The sequence below is a fragment of the Tamandua tetradactyla genome, chromosome 16, assembly GCF_023851605.1.
Source record: "Tamandua tetradactyla isolate mTamTet1 chromosome 16, mTamTet1.pri, whole genome shotgun sequence".
In the NCBI taxonomy this organism is placed as follows: Eukaryota; Metazoa; Chordata; class Mammalia; order Pilosa; family Myrmecophagidae; genus Tamandua; species Tamandua tetradactyla.
In genome coordinates, this window is record NC_135342.1 from 40,952,715 (window position 1) to 40,977,585 (window position 24,871).

Sequence of the window (24,871 nt, forward strand, 5' to 3'; positions counted from 1 at the left end):
GCTATAATAGGTAGTAAATCTTAGTTTTCCCCATGCTCTTCTGTTAATCAGCGAACAGCCTGTCCATTTCTTTACGAATAGAATAAATGGCTTAGAATAATTTGGTAGCCCCAAGGCTAGTAAGGCCATCTTAAGTTCTTTAAAGTCCTGTTCATGAGAGCCAGCACAAGGTAAAGATTCAGTTATATCTGCTTTAGTTAATTTATAAAGAGAAGATGTTAAAAAAAAAAAAAATTTGGAACCCAGAGTCAGCAATAACTTGCTAGTGCAAAGAATTGCATCAATTTTCTTTCATCTGGAACATTTTTATTCTTTTGAGCTGATTGGTAATTCTTTCAACATTGAAATCATGACCCAAATGGTAGACTATTTATGGAGTAAACTGCAGTTTTTCCTTGAAACTTTATGTCCCTTTTGTACTAGACACCAGAGTAAATAGAATTCCATAAGGAGATATTGTCAGTATAGAAGCAGAGCAGTGAATCATCCACATATTGTAATAGAGTGAATTCATTACAGAATTATAGGTTACTCAGGTCTTCATTGGGAGAAATGAGAAGGTACCCCTATAAAGTCTGTACTCATAACCATCTAGGTGTACTGCTGACTATTTATGTACATGAAAAGAAATACATATTGACTATTTGGATCTACCTGAATACTGAAGAAATGAGAATACAGATCTACAACTGTAAACTACTTAGCATCAAGAGGAACCCAGGATAACAAGGTACTTGGTTTTGGAAATACAAGAAAGTGAGGGATGACTAATTTTTTAATGGCCCTTAAATTTTGAACAAACTGCTATTTGTGATCATTTGGTTTCTTTACAGTTAAAATAGGAATGTAACAAGGACTAGTTCAGAGAATAAATAGTCCTTGTGATACTAAGCATTTACCTATTGGGGTTAGGAGAGCAATGGCCTCCAGTTTAAGAGGACATCGAGGAAACTTGGTAAGGGTTTTTTTTTTCTTTTTGTTAACTTTTTTTATTGTATAGAACAATATATACAAAGCACAGAAATAAGAAAGCAATACTTTTCAAAGCACTCTTGAAAAAGTGGTTATAGGATAGATCCCAGATTGTCATGGGCTATCATACAATCCTCTCATATTTTTCCTTCTAGCTGCTCCAGAATATAGGAGGCTACAGGGCTTAAATACCTTACCATCATAACCGACATTTTCTTTCCTTCTTTTTTTTTTTGTGAATAATAACATATATACAAAAAAGCTGTAAACTTCTAGGCACAGCACCACAATTAGTTGTAGAACATATTTCAGAGTTTGACATGGGTTACAGTTTCACAATTTTAGGTTTTTACTTCTAGCTGTTCTAAAATACTGGAGAATAAAAGGGATATCAATTTAATGATTCAGTAAGTATATTCATGTGTCAAGTCCTATCTTCTATGTATAATTCCACCATCACACCTTTGATCTTTCCATACCTCTCTTTAGGGGTTGTCTGGGCTATGGCAATTCTAAATTTTTGATATTGGAAGGGTCTGTCACTAATATGGGGTAGGAAAATGGAACTATCCGATGTTCTGGAGAGGCTGGGCTAGGTTTCAAGAATTATCTGGACCAGGGGACCCATCTGGAGTTTGCAGGTTTCTGGAAAGTTATTCTAGTGTGTGGAACCCTTGTAGAATCTTATATACTGCCCTAGGTGTTCTTTAGGATTGGCTGGAACGGTCCTGGTTGGAGGTTGGCAGGTTATGATAGGTAGCAAGGTCTACCTGAAGCTCACGTAACAGCAACCTCCAGAGTAACCTCGCAACTCTGTCTGAACTCTTTCTGCCACTGATACTTTATTAATTATACTTCTTTTCCCCCTTTTGGTCAGGATGGAATTTTTGATCCCATGGTGCCAGGTCTAGAGTCATCCCTGGGATTCCTCTCCCACGTCGCCAGGAAGACCTTCACCCCTGGATATTATGTCCCATGGAGGGGGGAGGGCAATGATTTTACTTGCAGAGCTGGGTTAAGAGACTGAGACCAATTTGAGCAACAAAAGAGGTCCTCCAGAAGTAACTCTTAGGCATGCCCACAGGTGGTCTAAGTTTCTATGCTATCTACATAAGCGTCACAAGAGTAAGCCTCATGATATAGGGCACGTTCTATTGATTGAGTATCCCTAAAGTTTGACACAGTATCAAGGAATTCCCTGATGGTAAGGTTTAATCGTTCCATATTCTTTTTCCCATCTCTCAGGGGACTTTGCTAATATTTTTTGATTATCTGCTTAATATACTGTAGGATGTTTCCAGGCCTTACAATAATCTATACAGGATTAAAGGTCCTCTTTCTTATTCTGTGCCTCCTGTGTTTCAGTTGTTCAAACGAGCTATACAGATAGGTTGAATTAGATTATGCACTAGAGAGAATTTTAGTTCCAGACACACACAAAAAACCTTTCTTCCGCTGGTCTCAAAGAATATGTGTGGTTCTAAAATAGAGACAATGTCTTCCTTACCCCTATGTTCTGAATTACTTTAACCCCAACCTATTAGGCTTCATTCTTATCTCTAAACAGTCTTCCACAGTGGCTGCACAATTATACATTCCCACCAGCAGTGTATAAATGTCCCAATTTCTCCACATCCTCTCCAACACTTATAGTTTCCTGTTTGTTTAAAAGCAGCCATTCTTTTAGGTGTGAGGTGGTATCTCATTGATCTGCATTTCCCTTACAGCCAATGAAAATGAGCATCTTTTCATGTGCTTTTGAGCCATCTGTATTTGCTCTTCAGAAAAATGCCTATTCACATCTTTAGCCCATTTCATAATTGGATTGTTTGTTCTTTTGTTGTTGAGTTGTATGATTTCTTTGTATATATAGGATATCAAACCTTTGCCAGATATGGATTTCCAAATAATTTCTCCCAGAGTTAGCTGCCTCTTCACCTTTATGATAAAGTCTTTTGAGGTGCAGAAGCACTGGATTGTGAGGAGTTCCTATTTATCTATTCTATCTTTTGTTGCTTAGGCTTTTGGTGTAAAGTTCAGGAAGCTACCATGCCTCTTATTTTTGATGGAAGTCTCTTCTCACAAAACTTGTGGGGTAGAGTCCCAAAGCAGAAAGGAATGTTTTTCAATAAAAGGGCCTAAGGACATTTGGATGAATACTTCCATTTCGGCTTTAATGCTAATCACCACTATTGCAATTTGCTTTTGACTCCAAGCAACCTGTTTCTTTAACAGTGTGGGGGTTCACAGCTGTAAATGTGGTTCCAGTATGTACAAGAAGCTTACATGCTTCCCCATTTATTGTTAATTCAGTCTCACTTTGTGCATTTAAAGGGATTATGCAGAAGAGGCACTCAGATCCCCAGAGTCCCATCAATATTGAGCAGGGTTTCCCATATGCCTTAGTAGAGCTGTTGTTTCTTTTCCCCATTTTTCCGAGGGCAATCTCTCTTTCAATGGCAGGTGATTTTGAGGCCATTGGTTGGGAATTTGATTTCTGCACTTGAAACTTTAAGTGGTTTGAAACCCAAGATTAGACAGTCTAGGTCCTTGTATTTGTTTTACTTGTAAGGACATAAGTTTAGCAGTTTTCTGTTTGTTTGTTTGCTTTTAATCTGTTTCTAAGGTTCTTCCAAAATGATCAGCCATAGTTTTAAGTTTAGTTAAATTGCCTCCCAACCTATTCTTTGTATTATTTGTCTTGTATAGGTCTCCCTATTTCAGAGAATATAGCATTTTTGGCTGGGTATCAGCAGTTACTTCTTTAAATCCTGAGTGTTTGATAAAAAGGGTTTCTAATAAAGTTTTAAAATCTACAACAGATTCACTTTTTTTTGGTTTACAGGTTTGAATGACTGTCCAATCTGCATTCTGGAAAAATTTTAGGAAATGTTTTTTAACAATTCAGCAAAAGGTGCCATGGAAATCTTGGGATTTTGAATATCATTCCAGGTTCCAAACAGTCTGTCTCATGCATCCATTTTTTGAACTTTCCCTGGACCAACTAAGATGTGGATTAACTGATAAAGATCAGGCAACCTGGGGTCATAGTTCCTATGAGTACTTAAAATTCCTCATAGAATTTTTAAGTCTCGTGGCTTGGGGAATTCCTTGAAAATAGCTTGCAATTCAGACTTTATCAATAGAGAGAATCTGTGGTGGTTCTCTGGTAACCTTAGGAGGTCTAACTTTAAAAGACAACTGTTTCAATCCTAAAGAATATCTAGGGCAATACATAAGATTGTACATGGGTTCTATGCACTAGAGTAACATTCCAGATGGGTCCCTGGATAAGTGCTGAAACCTAGAGGGCCCATCCTCTCCAGAGCATAAGATAGTTTCATTTCCCTATTCCATATTAGTGACAGACCCTTCCAACATGAAAAAGCTAGAATGGCCATTGCCCAAACACCCCTAAAGAGAGGGATAGAAAGATCAAAGGTGATGGTCGAGTTATAAAGAGAAGATAGAATTTAACAAATGAATATGACTGCTGCATCACTGAATTGATATTTTAGTCTTCAGTATCTTAGAGCAGCTAGAAGAAAAACCTAAAATTGTGAAATTGTAACGCATGTCAAACCCTGAAATATGTTCTACAACTAATTGTGGTGCTGTGTTTTCTGAAATTTATTGTTTAGTAAATATGCTACTTTTTCACAAAAAAAAAGAGAAAAAAGTCAATTGTGGTGTTAAAAAAATATTTACACCTTCTAACTTCTAATGTTCTGGAACAGGTAGAAGGAAAAATCTGAGAGGCTTGTATAGTAGCCCATGACAAACTCTGGGAGCTTTCCTGTAACTATTTTTTTTTAATTTAATTTTTTAAATTTATTAATTAAAAAAAACTAACAACAAACAAAAATATTAACATATCATTCCATTCTACATATACAATCAGCAATTCTCTTACTGAAGAGTGCTTTGAAACTATCGCTTTTTTATTTCTTTGCTTTGTATATATGTTATACTATACAATAAAAAAGAAAAAAAGGCAACTGTTTAATTTCCTCATCAGAAAAGCAGGGAAGTAGAGTGTTAATAGAGAGAGGATATTCAGGCAAAAGTAGATAAAAAGGAGCAGCTAGGGTAAGAGAGGCATGAGCCAAACACTCCCTGGCATTAAGGGTTTGACCCTTTAATTTCTTTCACTTTTTTGGGGAATCTTTTAAGGAAGCTAGAGTCCTGAAGCATTTGATAAGACTCAGCATACTAACTGAAACAGGCATTCCACTAATTCTGTCTTATTCAGGAGTCTGCTTTTTCAAGTGCAGTTCTGAAATGAGTAATCTTATTCAGCTAAAAAATTCCCCATGAGAGCCACTGTATTTTTAATTTATACTTAGTGATATTCTACCATTTAGTTCCATAAGTACAACTCTGTGCTCCATAATTCTTAAATTTAAGTAGAAGATGTTGGGGTGCCAGCCAGCAGAGTGCTTTAGAATTTGAGGATCCCATAGTTAATCAGCAGCAAAAGTCCTGCAGACCCCAGAGTGGAAGTGTTGGGAACAAAGTATAAAGTTTGTTCCAAAGGGTAAGGAATCAGTTCTCTAATAAGCAATATTCCTGCAGATGATAATCAGCCTGTTAACCCCTGGACATGAACTCAGTGACCTTCGAGAGCCCAAATACAAAAAGGGTAGAGCTCCAAGAAACCAGAACTCACCAATGACTCTGAGGTGACAGCAAGAAGAGTAAACACAATAGTTCCCAGTGGTGCCATGCCTGTCAGGTTATTCACAGAGTCACCAGGAATTTCATTTAGATACCATCCTTGTAAGGAAATAACATTAAAAAAAAACTGGAGCGAACTTTGATTAGATATCAGAGAATTCTATTGAATCAGTTTATGAAGTGGGGAGATTCCAATTGCCAAAAGGTGGAGGAATTTTGTTGAACAAAAAGAGGGACAGGCTTTTATAGACAGAACATATGAATACATTGGGAGGAAATTTTCACTGGTTAATGTAGACTACATTTCCTAATATGGTTCCTGCAGGCAAGTATTTAGGGATGAGGAAGTTAGCCAGTTCACAATAAGGAATTGGTAACAGCTGACTGGGTGATTTAAAGTCTGTTTTCTTCGGGAGCTTGGCATTCGCAGGGAATAGAAACTTAGATTTTGGTTTTCCTTAGTATGGGTGTCTTGGTTGGGTGTTCAAGACTTTATTTATAATATTTATAGCAGAATTAAAACAATTAAATAATTTAAAATTTATAGTTGAAAATAAAATTCATTTCTCTGATTCCACCTATAAAGTCACTCTTTGGACACATCATATATGTGCCCAACTCCATTTGAAGGCTAGGATCACAAACTGCTACGATTACAAAGGAAGGACAGAGTAGACATGACAGTGTTCAGTTCTAAGACATGTTGGGAAAATTCACTGAAATTTCTTAACCTTCATAGAAAATTCAAAGTATTACCTTTTCAACAACCCCCACCCCAGAATCATAATTATGTTAACGTGTTCTAATTTCTGGGAATCATTACCCATAAACACAAAAGATAGCATTCATGGAAGGATACATGTAAATGTAATTAATATCACTTGCACTTTTAGCAGTGTATGGCTAACTGGTCTTTGAAATGAACCCTAATCTACCCACTTTTTAAGAATCAGCTTTTATTGAATTATCACTATTTAAGATACACAAGTAGGGGTGTAGGCAGGGCAAGATGGCAGCATAGGGAAGTGTAGAATTTAGTTAGTCCTCTAGAGCAGTTAATAAATACAGTTTGAAACAACTGTTCGGGGGATATTTGTGACCAGACTACACATCATATACCAATCTAGAATGGGAGGGCTGAGAGGGAGGACAGAACTGTAAGTAAAGCTGCCAAACTGCAGAGCCTAGAGCCCATCGCTATAGAAGGCTGTCTTGGAGACACTTCCTTGTGGGACAAAGAAGCAGTCTCTACTGGGAGCAAGGAAAGGTAACTCAAACAAGCTCCAAATGAAGCTTTTTTTTTTTCTTTCCAAATGCAGTTTTAACAAATTTAAACTGTTGAATACAAGCTCCAAGCACAGGAATAAACTTAGAACAAGCACAAAAGGAACCCTGAGGTCTCTCCTAGCAGAAAGGAGGCAGGGCTGATGAAGGGGGGAGAAAAGAGGGCTTTGGAGTCAGCTGAGCTCAGAATACTGGAAAAGGGCTGTGCCCCAAGAAAAGGGGCACACAGAGCCAGGTAGCAACGCTGCATCTTGAGACCTTGGCGGCTGGGGATTGGATCTGAAAAGGGATTTCTTTATTTTTAACTATTCTGTGTAGCTTATCAGACAAAGCCTCAGGCATTTTCAACTGTCAGCACTGACCCAGGCAAGGGCACAGTGAAGGCAGGTCTGAGAGACTAAGCAACCAGTCAAATGAAGGAGATAATTCCCTAAAGGGTATATCTTCCCCAAGAAAACAGTGGGGGGTTGGGGGGCAGGCCCAGTTCAAGTGGTGACCCTCTTACAGTGAATTCAGACCCCAGGCTGGGAAACAGAAGCAGCTTAAGACTGCCTCCTACTTCAGTCTTTGTCTAAACCATTTCCCTGGCAGAGACAAGGGCTGCTGAGAATTAAAGGCACCGCATCACTTTACACCAGAGGGGAGCTGTGGGCTGACAAGTGCCACCTGTTGGGCAGGATAGGAAAAGCACAGAGTTTACAGGCTTTACAGGGAAGTGTAACAACCTGACGGTGACCATGTGATTGGGAAAATCTTGTTTCTGACACTCCCTTTTTCCAGTGTACAGACAAATGAGTAAAATAATAAAGACAAATAATAATAATCAGGGAGAATAAGGTGTATGGGATGTTTTGTGTATTCTATGTATTTTTATTCATTGTTGGGTAATGAAAATGTTCAAAAATCGATTGTGGTGATGAATGCACAAGTATATGATGATTCTGTGAACCATTTTTCATATACTTTGGATAATTATATGGTATGTGAATATATTTCAATATAAACTGCACACAGACACATGAGAAAAGATACAAGTAAAGACAAGAGGAGTCTGCAAGACTCCTAGTTCTTTTATGCATTAGCGTCCAAATAATTTGCTTAGATATTCTTTACAAGAATTTTGAAAAACTATGTACCTCACCCCCAACAATTTTAAGTCAATTTCTATGAAAAAAATTTAAATTCTTTCTTTAGCTTAAGTAGTTACAAAGTAAATTATCTTCCAGTCTATTATAGTTATTGAAATTTTAAAACAAAATGATTACTTCTAAAAAATATATCCACTGGAATACAAAAACTATCTTAAATTATCCACTATTATCCATGTAAAACTTGAACAAGTTCTTCCTTAATATTCAGAAAATATGTCATTCCCTTTTATTCTTGTATTACTACTTCTGTTTCCCTCACAGAACTTCATCATGATATAAAATGTTTTCATATCAGAAGGCTTTTAAATGAGCATTCTATCATACTTTTCCACACAGAAATGTGTACATAAATTGGCTGTGAATCAAAAATTTTTTTACAGTCTTTGAGATTTATTTTAATTAGTATGTAATTAAATATACTTACCATATAGCAGAATATAATATATGAAAACAATAACTTATAATTCAAAGATAAAATTTTATTGGAAGTGCATTTCTTAAAGATATGTACAGAAGTTTCAAAAATGTTATTTTATTAATCCTTACTGTTAGTACAATCAGTAATACTATTACTGATTGCTGGAATGAGACAGATTAATCATGAAGTATATGCCTATCTTTTATAGATATATACTGAAATATTTATAGATCAAAGATATCAGGGATGAGATGGATGGGTTAGAAGAGAAGGAAATGGTAGGAAAGGTATAAAAGAAGTAAGAATGATCATGAACTGATAATTATTGAAGCTGGGTAACAGATGCAATGCATGCAAATTCATTCTCCCAATCAATCTACTGTTGCAAGTTTAAAAGTTTCCATAATAGAAGGTTAAAAACATTTTTTTAAAGCTATAGATTTAGCTCAATTTATGCCAGATGCCAGCCATATAACTCAATTAGCAAAGCCAAACCTCAAGGTCAAATAAATTTCTAAATGAAAATTATTTTTTCTGCAAAATAGTTTCATCTTATTTTTTCGATTCAAGTAATCAAGTTAATGCATGTTTTAAGGAATATTATAAAAACTACTGAAGAATTATAGAATATATACTGTAGGAAAGATAACTAAAGGCAGTTAATACTAAAATACTACAATTCTAATAAAGCTGATTTACTTATTTTTATAAAGTAGGTTAAAAGATAGTAAAGCAACACTGTTCATCATTAGTTAATTCATAGCAATGCAATGCAGCTAAAATAATTTATGATACAAGAAATCTGATAAATGACATAACAGTCCTTTAGTGTATGTGTATATTGAACTTTGGTGCATCTAGCTTTGGGAATAATTAAATAAAAACAGATTATAAAAATCAGAAATAACACCATTTCTTATTTTATTAGACAAAACAAATTTTTCCTATGGCTTTAATAAAAGAAAAAGGTAGATATGGAAAAAATTCATTGGTCCAAGAGATAACAGATAAATTTTTAACTAATAGGAGGTAGAAAATAGTGAACATTTCATGAGAAAACAAGATGCTTGACTTTAAATGGAATATTTCTTGAATTAATTTGATAAAGTAGGTTTTACCTACATTGTAGAAAAATGCATATGAAATATATACAAAAATTTTATCCATGGGTTTGGTAGTTCTAGAGAACATTCCAGTCACACTTAAAACAATCATTGTCATTATTCGAAAAACCTTAGGCAGCAGAAGTGCTTTCTTTCCAGCTAATGTTGTGTCCTAGGAATACAGTACAAAGAAGAGCCCAAAGATCTCCTTCTTGGAACTCTGTTTCTCATGGATGTGCTCTTTGCTTTGTTCTTTCAGGGGTCCCTCTCAACAATAATGGATTTTTTGACAATAATCACAGGACGGAAGAGGCAAACTCATGAAAAACTGTCACTACTCCCACAACCCCACTCTATTCCAGCTGAATTCAGAATACGTAAATGTGGAACCTTTACCCAAATGTCCCCTTTTTCAGCCAACTTGGAAATACTAGCAGTACTATTAGTTTAGGGTATCTTGATTAATCACAGTAGGAGATTTTTTTTTTTTTTTTTTGTGCAATGTGGGGTTTTACACCTCAGGAAATGCATAAGTAGTAAGATTTAGGAAGAGTAAGGAATATGGCTTTCTCATGTGAAGGAGAGAACGGGTATAGCAAAAACAGGGACATTCTCAGGAACATCAGTTTTAGGTAAGAGCACCTATGGATGTGATTTTTTGAGAAGCAAATTTAGAATGTGATTTGCTTAAGAAGATCTATGCCTGCATATTTGTTTGGAAGTCTTTACTTATTGTAAAGTAAGTAAACACCGTTTACTGTACTGTTTCCAAAGCTGGCCACATTATCTCCAATCCCGTGTTTTGCCTTTTGATTTTATCTGCCTCTATCAAGAGGTGGAGTCTATAATCCCCTAGCCCCCTTGAATTTTGGCTTAGTTCTCTGATCCATTTTAATCAATAGAATGCAGCATAAGTGATGCGTGTTAATTCCTAGGGTTGAGCCTTAAAGATCAGCTTCTGCCCATTCTCTTAGAATACTTATTTTCAGAACAAAGCAACTATGCTATAAGGAAGTCCAAGCCAGTCAAGTGGTGAGAAAAAAAGAGACTACATGAAGCATTGAGGCTCTAGATAGGTGACTGAAGCTTTCTTGGACCTTTCAGGCACACGTGACTACCAGGTAAATGCAGCCAAGTGAATGACTTGCCAAATGACAGCTGGCCAAGAACCACCTTGTCAAATCCTGCCCAAATTCCTGACATCAATCCAAGGGAATGCACATATTATATCAACCCTGGTACAGGAGAGAGGGGCACAAATAGGCCAGGAGTGAAAACTTTCAAAAGATCCTTATTTTACTATTCATAAGAATCTAATCACCACCAAAGGCCCTATGTAATTACCATGGTAATGACTGTATTGAAATTAAAGAAGGAGCAAGATTTTAGAACTAGTAGATCAAGATTCAAATCCTAGATCTACTATTTATTTACAAATAGGTAGAGGTGATCACTTAACCACTTTAATTAGCCTTGTGGTAGTTAGATTCAGTTGTCAACTTGGCCAGGTGAAGGCACCTAGTTCTGTTGCTGTGGACATGAGCAAATGGTACCTGAACCTCATCTGTTGCTGATTACATCTGTAGTCAGCTAGGAGACGTGCCTGCTGCAATGAATGACCTTTGACTTAAATTGGCTGGTGCTTAAATGAGAGAGCACAACATAGCCCAGCCCAAGCAACTCAGCATACCTCATCTCAGTACTTGCAGCTCAGCCCAGGCCTGGGCAGAAAGAAATCACCCCAGGGAAAGTTGTTGGAACCCAGAGGCCTGGAGAGAAGGCCAGCAGAGATTACCCTGAGCCTTCCCACGTAAGAAAGAACCACAGATGAAAGTTAGCTGCCTTTCCTCTGAAGAACTAATGAAATAAATCCCCTTTTATTAAAAGCCAATCTGTCTCTAGTGTGTTGCATTCCGGCAGCTAGCAAACTAGAATAAGGCTCTTTAGCAATCTCCTTGAAATAGCCTCCTTAACCACACAAGCTATCTGTTGTGAGACAAAAACAGACAGACAGCTAATACAAAGTGTCAACCCCAGTGTCACTCAGATATTTTAAAAAACAAATAGGCTTGTTTGAGACTTTCTTTCTTCTCTTCCTTCCCCATTCAATCCTAAACCTCACAGAGGACAAGTAAACTGTGCAACTATATGATGTCTCCTCCGGAGGGTCATGTTGAGCAGTGAGAAAAGAAGCATCACTGAAAAACAGAAGTCACCCTGGTACTACTGGATGAATCATACATTCTGGGTGGCAAATTAACTCAAAGATATGAGACCAAATCATCTCAAGGACCTCTCAGTATAACACCATAATCTCCTAATAGAAAATATGGAGTTTTCTTGCAGCTGTATCCTTCACTTTGTTCCAATATTTCAGCAAAGAGACATGCCCTGGCTTCTGGGGCAGGCATTAAAAACGATATAAAACCATGCAAAAGTATTTAAATACAATGCTACCAATCAGAATATAAAACAAAGGATAATGAGATATCACCAGGGATTCTTGGGTCATTTAGTTGATCCCTCAAAAACTCTTGGTGGGATTCTAGGAAATAAAATTATGGATCCTTATGTAACTATGACATGCTACTTGAATCACACTACATAAAATTTTAAGGCATCTGCGAAAGGTTTTCATAGTTTCTGTTTTTGAGTTTTCACTCAAAAACTCTTGGTGGGATTCTAGGAAATAAAATTATGGATCCTTATGTAACTATGACATGCTACTTGAATCATACTACATAAAATTTTAAGGCATCTGAGAAAGGTTTTCATAGTTTCTGTTACTTAATTTTGAAAAGAACAAGGTTTAGATGAGAAACATTGGGAAAATAAATGAATCCCCAAGAAAAGAGTTTCTTTAGGAGTAGACAAAACTTAGAAAACGGATGCACTGTTTCTATGGAAATATTCATAAAAACTGATTTTACAAGTTCTAATGGATTCCTTTTAATACCAAAATATAAATGGTATGTAGGGTGGGAGAAGAGGGAGCTACCAAGGAAAGCCAAAGAAAATACGAATTAGCTCAAAGCCACCTTTTTGGTTAGGATTTTGAATACTAATGTTGATCTAAAATTTTAAAACTGTCTTGAGGATTATTTGGTTTTATTTTGTGTTTCATATTTCTAAACAAGAAAATTTAAATGACGTAATGGTATTATGACTTCATTAAGACAAATATTTGCAATATTTTCTCCAATGCATCAGCAAACAAACAAAATTAGCAATAAATATGAAAGATGATTTAATAAACCAGTTATTGCTCTTGAGGTTAGAAAAGATGTAAAAACAGAAATATAGGGATTCATTACTTCTAGATTGACAGTACCTATATCTAAATAAAACATAAAGAATTTTTCTGATAATGGTGAATTCAAAACTCACCCACACAACTTACAGTTAAAAATTTCTGCTTTCAGTGTCATTAACATTACTCAAAAAAATTTCATGCAACAATTTTAAACCAGTATTGCAAAATACAAATATGCCACATATCTACATTAATACGCCCAAGTATACAACCTAGACCTGGCCCAGAAATATGCTTGAACCCAACATATGAGTGACAGAAAATTTGAACAGTACAACATTAGGTTTGGCTTTTATTAAAATGATAGGTACAAGTATTTCACTTCAATACCAAAAACAATATCCTGCGTGCTTATGCAACATCAATTTCAAATATGCCTTTATAGAAAATGCTCATTAATGATAACATCATTGCAAATGCTGCTCCACACTTAATAGCTAGGTGTTTTTCTAATTAATATGACACATTATTATATTATTTCAAGTCTCAAGTCATTTTAAAGTGAGTTTGAGACACAAACTGAAACCTCACCTTTGACTATTTAACATACTTCAATTATCTCCAGCACCTGAGAAGATTTAGCACCCTTACAGTCACTGTTGGTAACTCCCCCCATTGCACTAATTATAAGAGACTCTTCTGCCCATTACAACTGCCAGCCTAGGTTAGCCAGCTGTATCTTTACTCCTCCCAAACTGGTTCTCCTAGTTTGCCTGTGCTATTTCCATGCCTATATAGAGCTAGGAAGCATATAACACTCTACTTAAAGATTACTGCAAATTTTCCATAAAGCTAAGGTGCTGGTCAAATTCAGTACAAGTTAAGATAACCTCTGTCTACCATGCTCATGAGGTAGAATATTTAAGCTGCAAAAGCAAGGTTATATTTCCTAGTAAATCAGGCAAGTTTAGATTTATTGATAAATAAGATTGGGCCGCCCATTAAACAGGTCACTCAAAGAAGTCCAAAATGTCACAGTTGATGGCTTTTTCACTTTTGCACTAGAGGCTTATGAAACTGATATGGGCTAAATATATTTTTTCTAATTTTAGTAACACATTAATCTTTGTCGCCACAGGGACTTATTCAAGTTTCTGTTGACTGAGTCATGAAGATATTTCTAGGCTGCAATAATTCTAACAAGGCTATTGACAGAAATTTATGTAATTTGTATAATTTCTACAATCCACATAACTTCATTCTTTATATTTGCATCAGGATAAATCTTAGATTAGTACTTGTCAATTAGAGCACATCAGCTACTATTGTTAACTGAAGTTTACATAACAGGCATTGGATAATACCAGAATATTCAAGAGTAAGTACAAAAAACCCACAAGAATACGTCCTTAGGCAAAAAAAGTATTAAAACTACAGTTTTTCAGGAAGCATTAGAGAAAAAAAGATAATACAGAATTCAGAACAAGTCAACAAGCTATGACTTTATCACATGATATTCTAAATAGTTTCTTTTAGATTAGGTATAAAATCCATAAAGATGACAAGAAATTTTACTTTTTGAATTATCAACAATAGCTATTTCACAAGTTTTAATTTCTAACTGTCAAACTATATCAGAATGGAGATATTATAAGTATTCTTTTTACTAAATTAGAGGTTATTATGAAATTAAGCAAGAAATCACTATGACATTTTCAGTCAAATAAACTAAGCAAGAAATCACTATGACATTTTCAGTCACGTGTCAGCTTTTCAAGAGAGGAAAGGAAAGCACTGAGTTTTCCAAGAACTCCCAACCCAAGGCAAAACAGCAGGGCTTGCCATGGGAGAAGTAACTTATATAGGCTCTTTTTCAGGTATTTTTGAAATTTTGGGGTGAAAACAGGTTTCTCATTCAAGATTCACAATAAGCCTTTCAAAGTTCACTAGGATTATCAACAACATCCATAATTCTTTATCAAAAATTTTCAGAAAAAGTAACAGGAAATATGACATTTTTCTCATAATACCTTAAATTTTGACAATTTACTCATCTATATGCCTGTCAATCATATTTTAAAAACTAATCATAAAGAGACACTACTTCTCCAAAATGCAGACTAAAATTTCCAAGTACTTGGACAAGACAAACTCATGAAGGGAGATCTATTCACTACTAGGAAAGCCAACAAACTAAACATTTTGTATACTTCTGAACTAAATTTTCCCTTAACAGATACAGAAAAAATTAAGTTAACTGTTTCACACAAAAAGTATCTTGCTTTCATGAATGCTTGTGTAAGGAGGACCATTCTATTTAAATCCAGAAGAATTAGAATGGAGATTTTGAATTACAAAGTTCCAAGCAGTTTTCTCTAAGAGATTAGCATGTTTGGATAGTAGGGGAGTTCTAGCACATATACTTGTCAAGCATCAGGTTTAAACTAACAACTTTCCTGAGCTTAAAAGAGAAATAGTTGCACATCCAGAAAATTATTACTCATTGAACAAATGAAAAAATATGGAATAAGACTTATCAGTTAAAGTCTAGGAGCTACCAAGACTAAGGTGGAGGAGGTTCCAACAAGAATTGAGCTATCCATACTATTTAAATTAAATACTTCCATCTCTGAAAAAAAAAAATCTAGTAATTCATTTGACTGGCTATCATTAAAACATGGAAAATATTACGGCCAACTGATTTATTTATTTATTTATTTTATTTTACATGGGCAGGCACCAGGAAACAAACCCAGGTGTCTGGCATGGCAGGCGAGGACTCTGCCTGCCGAGCCACCGTGGCCCACCTCCAACTGATTTTTGACAAGGGTGCTAAGTACATGCAGCGGGGAAAGAAAAGTGTCCTCAATAGATGGTGCTGGAAAAACTGTATATTCAAATGCAAAAGAATGAAGACCCATACCTCATACCATATACAAAAAATCAACTCAAATTAGATCAAGGACCTAAATATAAAAGCTAAAACTATAAAACTCTTAGGAGATAATACAGAGGCAAATCTTTATCACCCAGGATTTGGCAATGGAGTCTTAGATATGACACCAAAAGTATGAGCGACAAAAGAAACAACAGATAAATCTGATTTAAAACCTTCCGTGCATAAAGGGGCTTCTTAATAAAGTGAAAAGGACAACCTACAGAATGGGATAAAATAGTTTCAAATCACGTTTTAGATAAGCACTTAATATCTAAAATATAAAAAGAACTCCTATAACTCAACAACAAATAGACAACCCAATTTAAAAAATGGACAAAGGATTTGAATAGGTATTTCTCCAAGGAAAATATATAGATGAAATATACATATATATAAGTAAATGAAAAGATGCTCAATATCATTAGCCATTGGAGAAATACAAATCAAAACCACCATGAGATACCACTTTACACCCACTATGATGGTTGTTATTTAAAATGGAAAATAACAAATGTGGGCAAGAAAGCAATGAAGTATGAGACAAGTTGCAACATGGAAGCACCTTAAAAATACGTTCAGTGAAATAAGCAAGGCACATAAGGGTAAATAATTTATGCCCTCGCTTACAACAGAGGACTAGAAATAGAAAATGTGCAGAATAGAAGACAGATTAGAAGTTATGGGTGGGTGGTTTGAAGGCAGGAAGGAAAGTTAAAAGAAAACAAGATAAAAAATTAAAATAACCATAAAAACAAATAGAAAATGTTGCCAAGGATATAGAGAATTGCAACCCTCTGCATTATAGGTAGGACTATAAAATAGGTGCAGCCATCGTGGAAAACAGTTCGGCTTTTTTTGGCTGTCAAAAAGGTAAACACAGAATTACGATTTGATTCAGCAATTCTATTCTTACGTATATATTTCAAAGAATTGAAAGTAGGTACTTAGTTACTTGTACAATCAACATTTGTAGCAGCATTATTCATAATAGCCAAAAAATGGAAGTAATCCAAATGTCCATCAGCAGATGAATGGATAAACAAAATATGGTATATACATACAGTGGAGTGTTATTCAGCTGTAAAAAGAGTGAAGTTCTGATACATGATACAACATGGATAAACCGTAAAACAGTATGTTAAGTGAAATAAGCCAGACAAAATGGACATATATTAAATGATTCCATTTATACGAAATATCTAAAATACACAAATCCATAAAGACAAAAATACAGATTAGAGGCTATAGGGGTTAGGGGAGGGAAAATTGGGAATTAGTAAAATGGTAAAAATTTTATGTTTGGGATGTGAAAAAGTTTTAGTAACAAAAGGTGGTGATAGCAGCACAACATTGTAAATGCAATTAAAACCAAAGAACTATACATATAAAAATATTTAAAATGGCACATTTCATGTTTTACATATGTTACCACATTAGATTATTTTGCATCTCTAAATTCCAAGTGGATAATGGGACTAAGTTGGATTTACACAGAAAGCAATTGCAGATCAAATCAAAACAAATAAAAATTGTTGAACATATACCATTTGAAAAATATTTAAGGACAAGGATTTCTAATGAGCTGGATTTTTTCCAATGATTTAAGCAATTAGTTCACACAGATACACAGTTCCCCAGCAGAAACAATACATTAAGCTAATATATGGTCATAATCATATTTACTCACCCTCCTAATAGTATCTGTGGCTGACTGGACTCATTTGTGATACCAAATACATCAGGAATTAAATCACCATTGAAACTAAAAAGAAAACATTGAAAATTTTAAGCAGTTATTTTATAACATCTCACGTCTCATTTAGCTTTAAAAGAAAGAATTTCTGGGAGGTGTGGCAGATATAACAATGTTCACCAATGTCTTGCTGTAGTTAATGAAATGTAAGAGAAGTGACGTGTTACCTCCAGGTCAAAGTATTTGATTTCTGTTACTAGGCCCTCTAGCCTTTCCTAAGACTACTGAGGCAGTGAGAAAAACATGTATTTCAGATGCTCAAACCACAAGGATGGTGGTCCTTAACTGACTCTGACTGATGGCCTATCACTCATTTACACTGGACATGTAGTGAAAGTGAGAAATAAACTTCTGGGAGATACGAAGGTTGTCTGCAACCTCTGTATAATTTAATCTATCCCTGAGTGTTAGGAGAAATAATTCAAAAAATTAATCGCTAGCTGATATAAAAATTCATACTAGCCACTGAATATTGTGATAACAATGAAAAAAATACACAGCTATACATGAAATCAAGCTAAGTACTCTAAAGAAGATTAACCCACAGATTTATTGTTCAGACTTCTAATGGCAAATGAACTACAGATGTAACTGTAAGAAGGGTGGCAATGGAAATAAGAATATGGTAATACATATTTAAGTCTCAAGAATTATTTCTACCTATTATTGAAGGATCCTGTCAAAAATATGGATTAAATTTATTATGGTCCATGAGTCGATTTTGAGGAAACAAATGTTAACACTAAGAGAGATTTGCAAAAACAATAAAAATGTCTCCTTAATACAGAATTCTTTCCAAGTCTTTGGAGAAAATCTTTCACTCTTCATATCTGTTAATCAAGCACTAGTAGTTTTTTCCCAAAACAATTCTTAATTCTTTGAATAACTGCAGGGCTAGAATCAGCATGGATCCATAATGGATTCAACTCTAAGCTACTGAACCTGAGACAAAACCACAAACTTCTTCCAAAATACTGAATTTCATCTTTCTCTTTCCTCTATCACAATTAATAAATATCATAACATCAAGAACAGAGGCTCCTGGCTTCTGGGAAGATGGCAGAGCAGAGAGAATGAGTTCACTCCTACCCCGTGGAACAAAGATAGGGGACAGGGGAAAAAAATGACTGGGACTGCCTCCTGCAGGGTGAGTTATAAACAGGGTCTCTAAGCAGTCATAAGGAGGAGAGAGGCAGGGGGATCGGGATGGGGATAGCGGGATGGGTCAGTCGACTGTGATCTCCACTTGGGCCAGCTGTGGCTAAGGGGAGGTACAATCAAAGGGAAATAACTCCCTCCACTCCAGCCTGCACCAACTGCTGGCTGGGGAAACCTCAACGTGTGGGTCTGTAGTTGACAGTGCCCATGGGCAGCCTGGAGGTGGACAGGATCATCGACCATGGTTAGGAGGGCCCCAAGGCGCTGGAAGTAGCTGGCTCTGAAGGTGCAGTAATTTGCAGACCCAACAGGCGCTGGAGCCTGAGGGTCTGCCGATCCTGCAGGCAGTGGTTTTCACCCCAGTTCTCCTGGTAGGGATTGGGAGCAGCCCTCCTGCTCTACATAATTCCTCTAGTTTCTGAAGGCAGGAGGAGTGGTCCTGTGGGGAGGAGAGCCTAAGTGCAGACCGATCTTGCAGATGGGAAGTGAGGAGCCTGAGGGATGGAAGGGCCTCCTGGGGAAAAGAGGAACGTGCAATCAGACTAACTCCCTATTTACCTACATTTTTCTTCTTTTTCCTTTTTTTCCCTATACTTTTTCTTTGTTTAATAAAATTTATCTATACATAGTTTATTAGTAGTATAATTATTTCTCATATTAGATTCTTATTTTATTTTTAAAGACATTTTATATTCTCACATTTTTAATTCTTTACTTATGTCTCATTTTATATATTTTTTATTATTCCATTCTATTTCCTTTATTTTTATTACTATTATTATTATTTTCTTAAATTTTATCTCCCTTAGTGAGACACCAGTCTGAGTTTACTCCCAATATAGTGTGGGGTGTCTCCTTCTGACTCTGGGGTGTACTAATGTTGAGGACTGTTTTTTGTCATTATCGTACATTTTTACTAAATTCTTATTTTATTTTACATATTTACTTATTTCATTTTTCCTTTTTTGGGGTGCATGGGCTGGGAGTCAAGCCTGGGGGGCTATTCTACCACTGAAGTACCCAGGCATGCCAGCCTAGCTTCCAATACACCCTCAAGTTGAACTGGCTCCCCGACATGAAATCCAGACCTTGATTTGGCAAGGAATAACTGATAAATCAAGTGTAAAAGGAAACTTCAACGTAAAACCAAATACATACAAAACTTTAGATAACTGAAGGAAACCAACTTGCAAAACAACTACATTAATAAAATCAAATGCCCCACACCCAAGAGAAAATCACAAAGAATGTGAAGATCCAAGCAGAAATGGCCCACCAAACAACCAAATCAAAATTCCAAAGGGGATATAGTATATGTAAAAGCTCTACAAGGATATGTATCAATGAAATAAAGGACATCAGGAAGCCACTGCAAGAGCATAAAGAAGAATTTGGAAGCTCTAAATAGAAAAATGGCAGATTTCACAGAAATGAAAGATACAGTAGAATGAATTAGAACTATACTAGAGACAAATGATAGCAGATTTGAAGAAGCAGTAGGAAGAATAAGTGAGCTAGAAGACAGAATAATTGAACTAGAGTATACAAAAGAACAAATAGCAAGAAAGATGGAAAAAATGCAGCTGGATCTGAGGGAAATGATAGATAAGAGGCTTACAAGTATAAGAATCAATGATGTCCCAGAAGGAGAAGAGAAGAGAAAAGGCTGGGAAAGTTAGCTGAAAATATAGTCAGGAAAAATGTCCTAAGCCTCATAAAAGACATAAATAGGCAAATCAAAAAGGATCAATGAACTCCAAGTAAAATAAATCCAAACAAGCCAACTCCAAGACACATACTACTCAAACAGTCAAATGTTGAAGAAAGACAAAGTCCTGAAAATAACATGAGAAAAGCAATCTACTACATACAAGGGAAAACACATAAGACTAACTTCAGACTACTCAATAGACACCATGGAAGCAGTAAGGCAGTGGTATGATACATTTAAGATCTTGAAAGAGAAAGGCTTTCAGCCAAGTATCCCTTATCCAACCAAGTTATCCTTCCAAATTGAAGGAGAAATTAAAATCTTCAAAGATAAACACAGATTGAGAGAACCAGGAAACAAAAGAACTGCCCTATAAGAAATATTAAAGAGAATACTATCAGGTGAAAAAAAAAGACAGGAGAGGGAGACATGGAAGAGAGCACAAAATTGAAGTATACAAGTTACAGTAATTAAAAGGATAAAAAGAGAGAGAAAGAAATACATAGATCTGAAAAATAAAAATGAAACTATAAGATGGGAGAGTCAAGAACTGCTTTTATAGTAGTTACTTTGAACGTTAATGGACTAAACTCATCAATTAAAAGACAGAGATTGGCAGAATGGCTTAATAAACATAATAGATCTATATGCTGTTTACAAGAGATACATAAAATCAACTCAAGGACATGGTTAGATTGAAAGTAAAAGGATAGAAAAAGATCTCCTATGCAAGCTGTAATCAAAAGAAAACAGTATGTATACCGACATCAGATAAAATAGACTTTAAATGTAAAGATGTCATAACTGACAAAGAAGGACACTATATATTAATAAAAGGGACAATTCATCAAGAAGAACTAACAATCATAAACATGTATAGTCTTAATCAAGGTGTTCCAAAGTACAAAGTATAAGAGGCAATCATTGGCAAAACTGAAGGAAACTATAGATGTTTCAATAATAATAGTGGGAAACTTGAATACACGACTGTGCTATAAATAGAACAACCAGACAGAGAATCAACGAGGAAACAGAGAACCAAAACAATGGGGTAAATGAATTAGACCTAATAGACATAATAACATTATACCCCAAAACACTGATCACTCAAAAACTCTGATCACAATGGAATAAAGCTGGAAATTAATAATCACTAAAGAACTAGAGTGTCCACAAGCTCTGGAGATTAATCTGAAGATTAAACAACACACACTTAAATAATCAATGCGTCAAGAAAGAAAATGCTAGAGAAATCAGTAAATATCTGGAGATGAATGATAATGAGAATAAAACATATGAAAATCATGAGATGTGGCAAAGACAGTTCTGAGAGGGAAACTTATTTCACTAAATGCCTATATTAAAAATTAAAAAATAAGAACAAGCAAAATTAGGGACTTAACTGCTCACCTGGAGAATGTAGAGAAAGAACAGCAAACTAACACCAAAGCAAATAAAACAAGTTAAATAATAACAATTAAAGCAGAAATAAACTGGAGAACAATAAAATAGAAAGAATCAACAAAACCAAAAGTTGGTTCTTTTAGAAAATAAAAAAAAATTATGAACTCCTAGCTAGATTAACAAAGAAAAAAAGAGGATATAAACAAACAAAATCAGAAATGAGAGGAAGGTCATTACCACAGATCATGAAGAAATTTAAAAAATCTTAAGAGAATATCATGAATAAATATATACCAACAAGCTATAGGCAACTTAGATGAAATGGAAGAATTCCTAGAAACACAAAAACTACTTACACTGACTTGAATGAAAATAAAAAATTGCAAAAACCAATCACAAGTAAAGAGATTCAATCAGTTATCAAAAATCTTCCCACAAAGAAAAGCCCAGGATCATATGGCTTCTCAAGGGAATTCATTCAAACATTCCACAAAGAACTAACACCAACCCTGCTCAAACTCTTCCAAAAAGTTAAGGAGAAAAGAATGTTAACAAACTCACTTTATGAAGCTAACATCCCTCTAATACCAAAATTGGATAAGGATGCTACAAGAAATGAAAACTATAGACAATCTCCCTAATGAACATAGATGCAAAAATTCTATAAAATACTACCAAATAGAATCCAATGACACACTTAAAGAACTACACATCTTGACCAAATGCAGGTTATATCAGGAATGCAAGGGTGGTCTGATGCAAGAAAATCAATCAATGTAATAAGCACATTAACAAATCAAAAGGGAAAAATCACATGATCATATTGATTTATGCTGAAAAAGCACTCATCAACATCCAGCATCCTTTCCTAATAAAAATACTTCAAAATGTAGGAATCAAAGGAAGCTTTCTCAAAATGATAAAGGGTATCTATGAAAAACCCATGGATAGCATCATACTTAATGGTGAGAGACTGAAAGGATTCCCCCTAAAATCGGGAATGAGACAAGTGTGCCCATTGTCACAACTACCATTCAACATCGTATTAGAAGTCCTAGCTGGAACAATTAGACAGGAGAAAGAAATAAAAGGCATCCAAAGAGGAAGAAATAAAACATTCATTATTTGCAGATGACATGATCCTATACTTAGAAAATGCTCAAAATCCTATGGCAAAGCTACCTGAGCTAATAAACAAATTCATCAAAGTGGCGGGATACAAGATTAATGTACAAAAATCAGTAATGTTTCTATATACAAGCAATGACCTATCTGAGGATACAATTAAGGAAAAAATTCCATTCAAAATAGCGACCAATTTAAGAATCAGCATAGCAAGTCAAGGACTTATAGACAGAAAATAAAAAAAATTACTAAAAGAAATAAAAAATGACCTAAATATATGGAAAGACATTCCATGCCCACGGATACGAAGGTTGAATGTCATTAAGATGCCATTTCTTGACTCTACCAGTGACTTTATTCCAGAAAGGCCAAAACAACCTGATATATTACCCCTATTCCAAATGATTATTTTTCTAAAGTTTGGTACTTATTTCTTTATTCATTTGTTCAACAAATCTTTATTGAACATGTGTATGTACAAGGTGCTTTATGTACAACCCCAAACAATACAGATGAGGTTCCCGCTATTGTGGTGCTAACCTTTCTAGTGGACAAAGATAGACTGTATACCAATAAACAAATGCATAATTAGGATGAAATTAAGAAAAAAATGGTGTCACTTCTACCCAAACTGATCTATAGATTCAATGAAATACCAATCAAAATCCCAACAACCTACTCTGAAGACTTGGCAAAACTGGTATCAAATTTATATGGAAGGGAAAGAGACCCCAAATAGCTAAAGATATCCTAAAATAAAAGAACGAAGTGGGAGTTCTATCAATAGCTAAAAGAATGAAAGAGGACTCCTACCATTCACCCTATACAAAAATTAATTCAAAGTGGATTATAGACCTAAATGGAAGAGCCAGTACCAAAAACTTCTAGAGGAAAATGCAGGGAAACATTTTCATGATAGGAGGTAGCTTCTTAAACTTTACACCTAAGACAGAAGCAGTGAAGAAAAAAATAGACAAATGGGAACTCCTTAAGATCAAGAGCATTTCTGCCTAAAAGGATTGTCAGAAAGTGAAGAGGCAGCCAACTTAAATGGAAAAAATATTTAGAAACCACATATCAGATAAAGGCTCAATATCCTGTTTACATAAAGAAATTATACAGCTCAACAACAAAAGAATAAACAAGCCACTTATAAAATGGGCAAAGAATATGAATAGACACTTTACTGAAGAGCAAATATAGATGGGTTAAAAGCACATGAAGAGATGCTCATTTTCATTAGGTATTAGGGAAATGCAAATTAAGATGACAGCGAAATATCACCTCACACCTATAAGAATGGCTGCTATTAAACAAAGAGAAAACTACAAATGTTGGAGAGGATGTGCAGAAATTGGAACACTTACTCACTGGGATGTATAATGGTGCAGTGGGTGTGTATAATGGTGCAGCCACTGTGGAAGACATTTTGGTGATCCTCAGAAACCTAAATATTGAGTTGCCCTATGACCCAACAATACCAATACTCGGTATAGACCTGAAGAGATGAGGGCAGTGACACACACAAACATTTGCACACTGATGTTCATAGTGGCACTACTCACAATTTCCAAGAGATGGAAACAATCCAAGTGCCCATCAAGAGAAGAGCAGATAAACAAAATGTGGGACAGTCATACGATGGAATATTACACAGTAGCAAGGCGAAATGAGGTCCTGAGATCTATGACAATGTGGATGAACCTTGAGAACATAATGCTGAGTGAAATAAATTATTCACAAAAGGACAGATACTGTATGATTTTGTTATGACTCTGGTAAAGGTAATCTCTGAGGTTACACTGTAGAATATAGCAGACCTAGAGGTACAGAAAAGCTAGAGATGGAGGAAAGTTTACCCAGAGGATGAATCTTAATGCACAGGAATGAATAGAAATGAGGACAACTAACTAGCGGGTTTATA

The 24,871-nt window shown here is 35.4% G+C and overlaps 1 protein-coding gene across 2 annotated transcripts in view; it reads right to left on the minus strand.

The window, feature by feature from the left end:
• The window catches only part of ITFG1 (integrin alpha FG-GAP repeat containing 1), a 343,198-nt gene that overhangs the window by 306,374 nt on the left and 11,953 nt on the right, over positions 1 to 24,871 (minus strand). For both annotated transcript variants that reach the window (XM_077132340.1, XM_077132339.1), the window contains one exon: positions 17,484 to 17,558. In XM_077132340.1, coding sequence (XP_076988455.1) covers positions 17,484 to 17,558 — 75 coding nt within the window. The remainder of the gene's footprint in view (positions 1 to 17,483; positions 17,559 to 24,871) is intronic.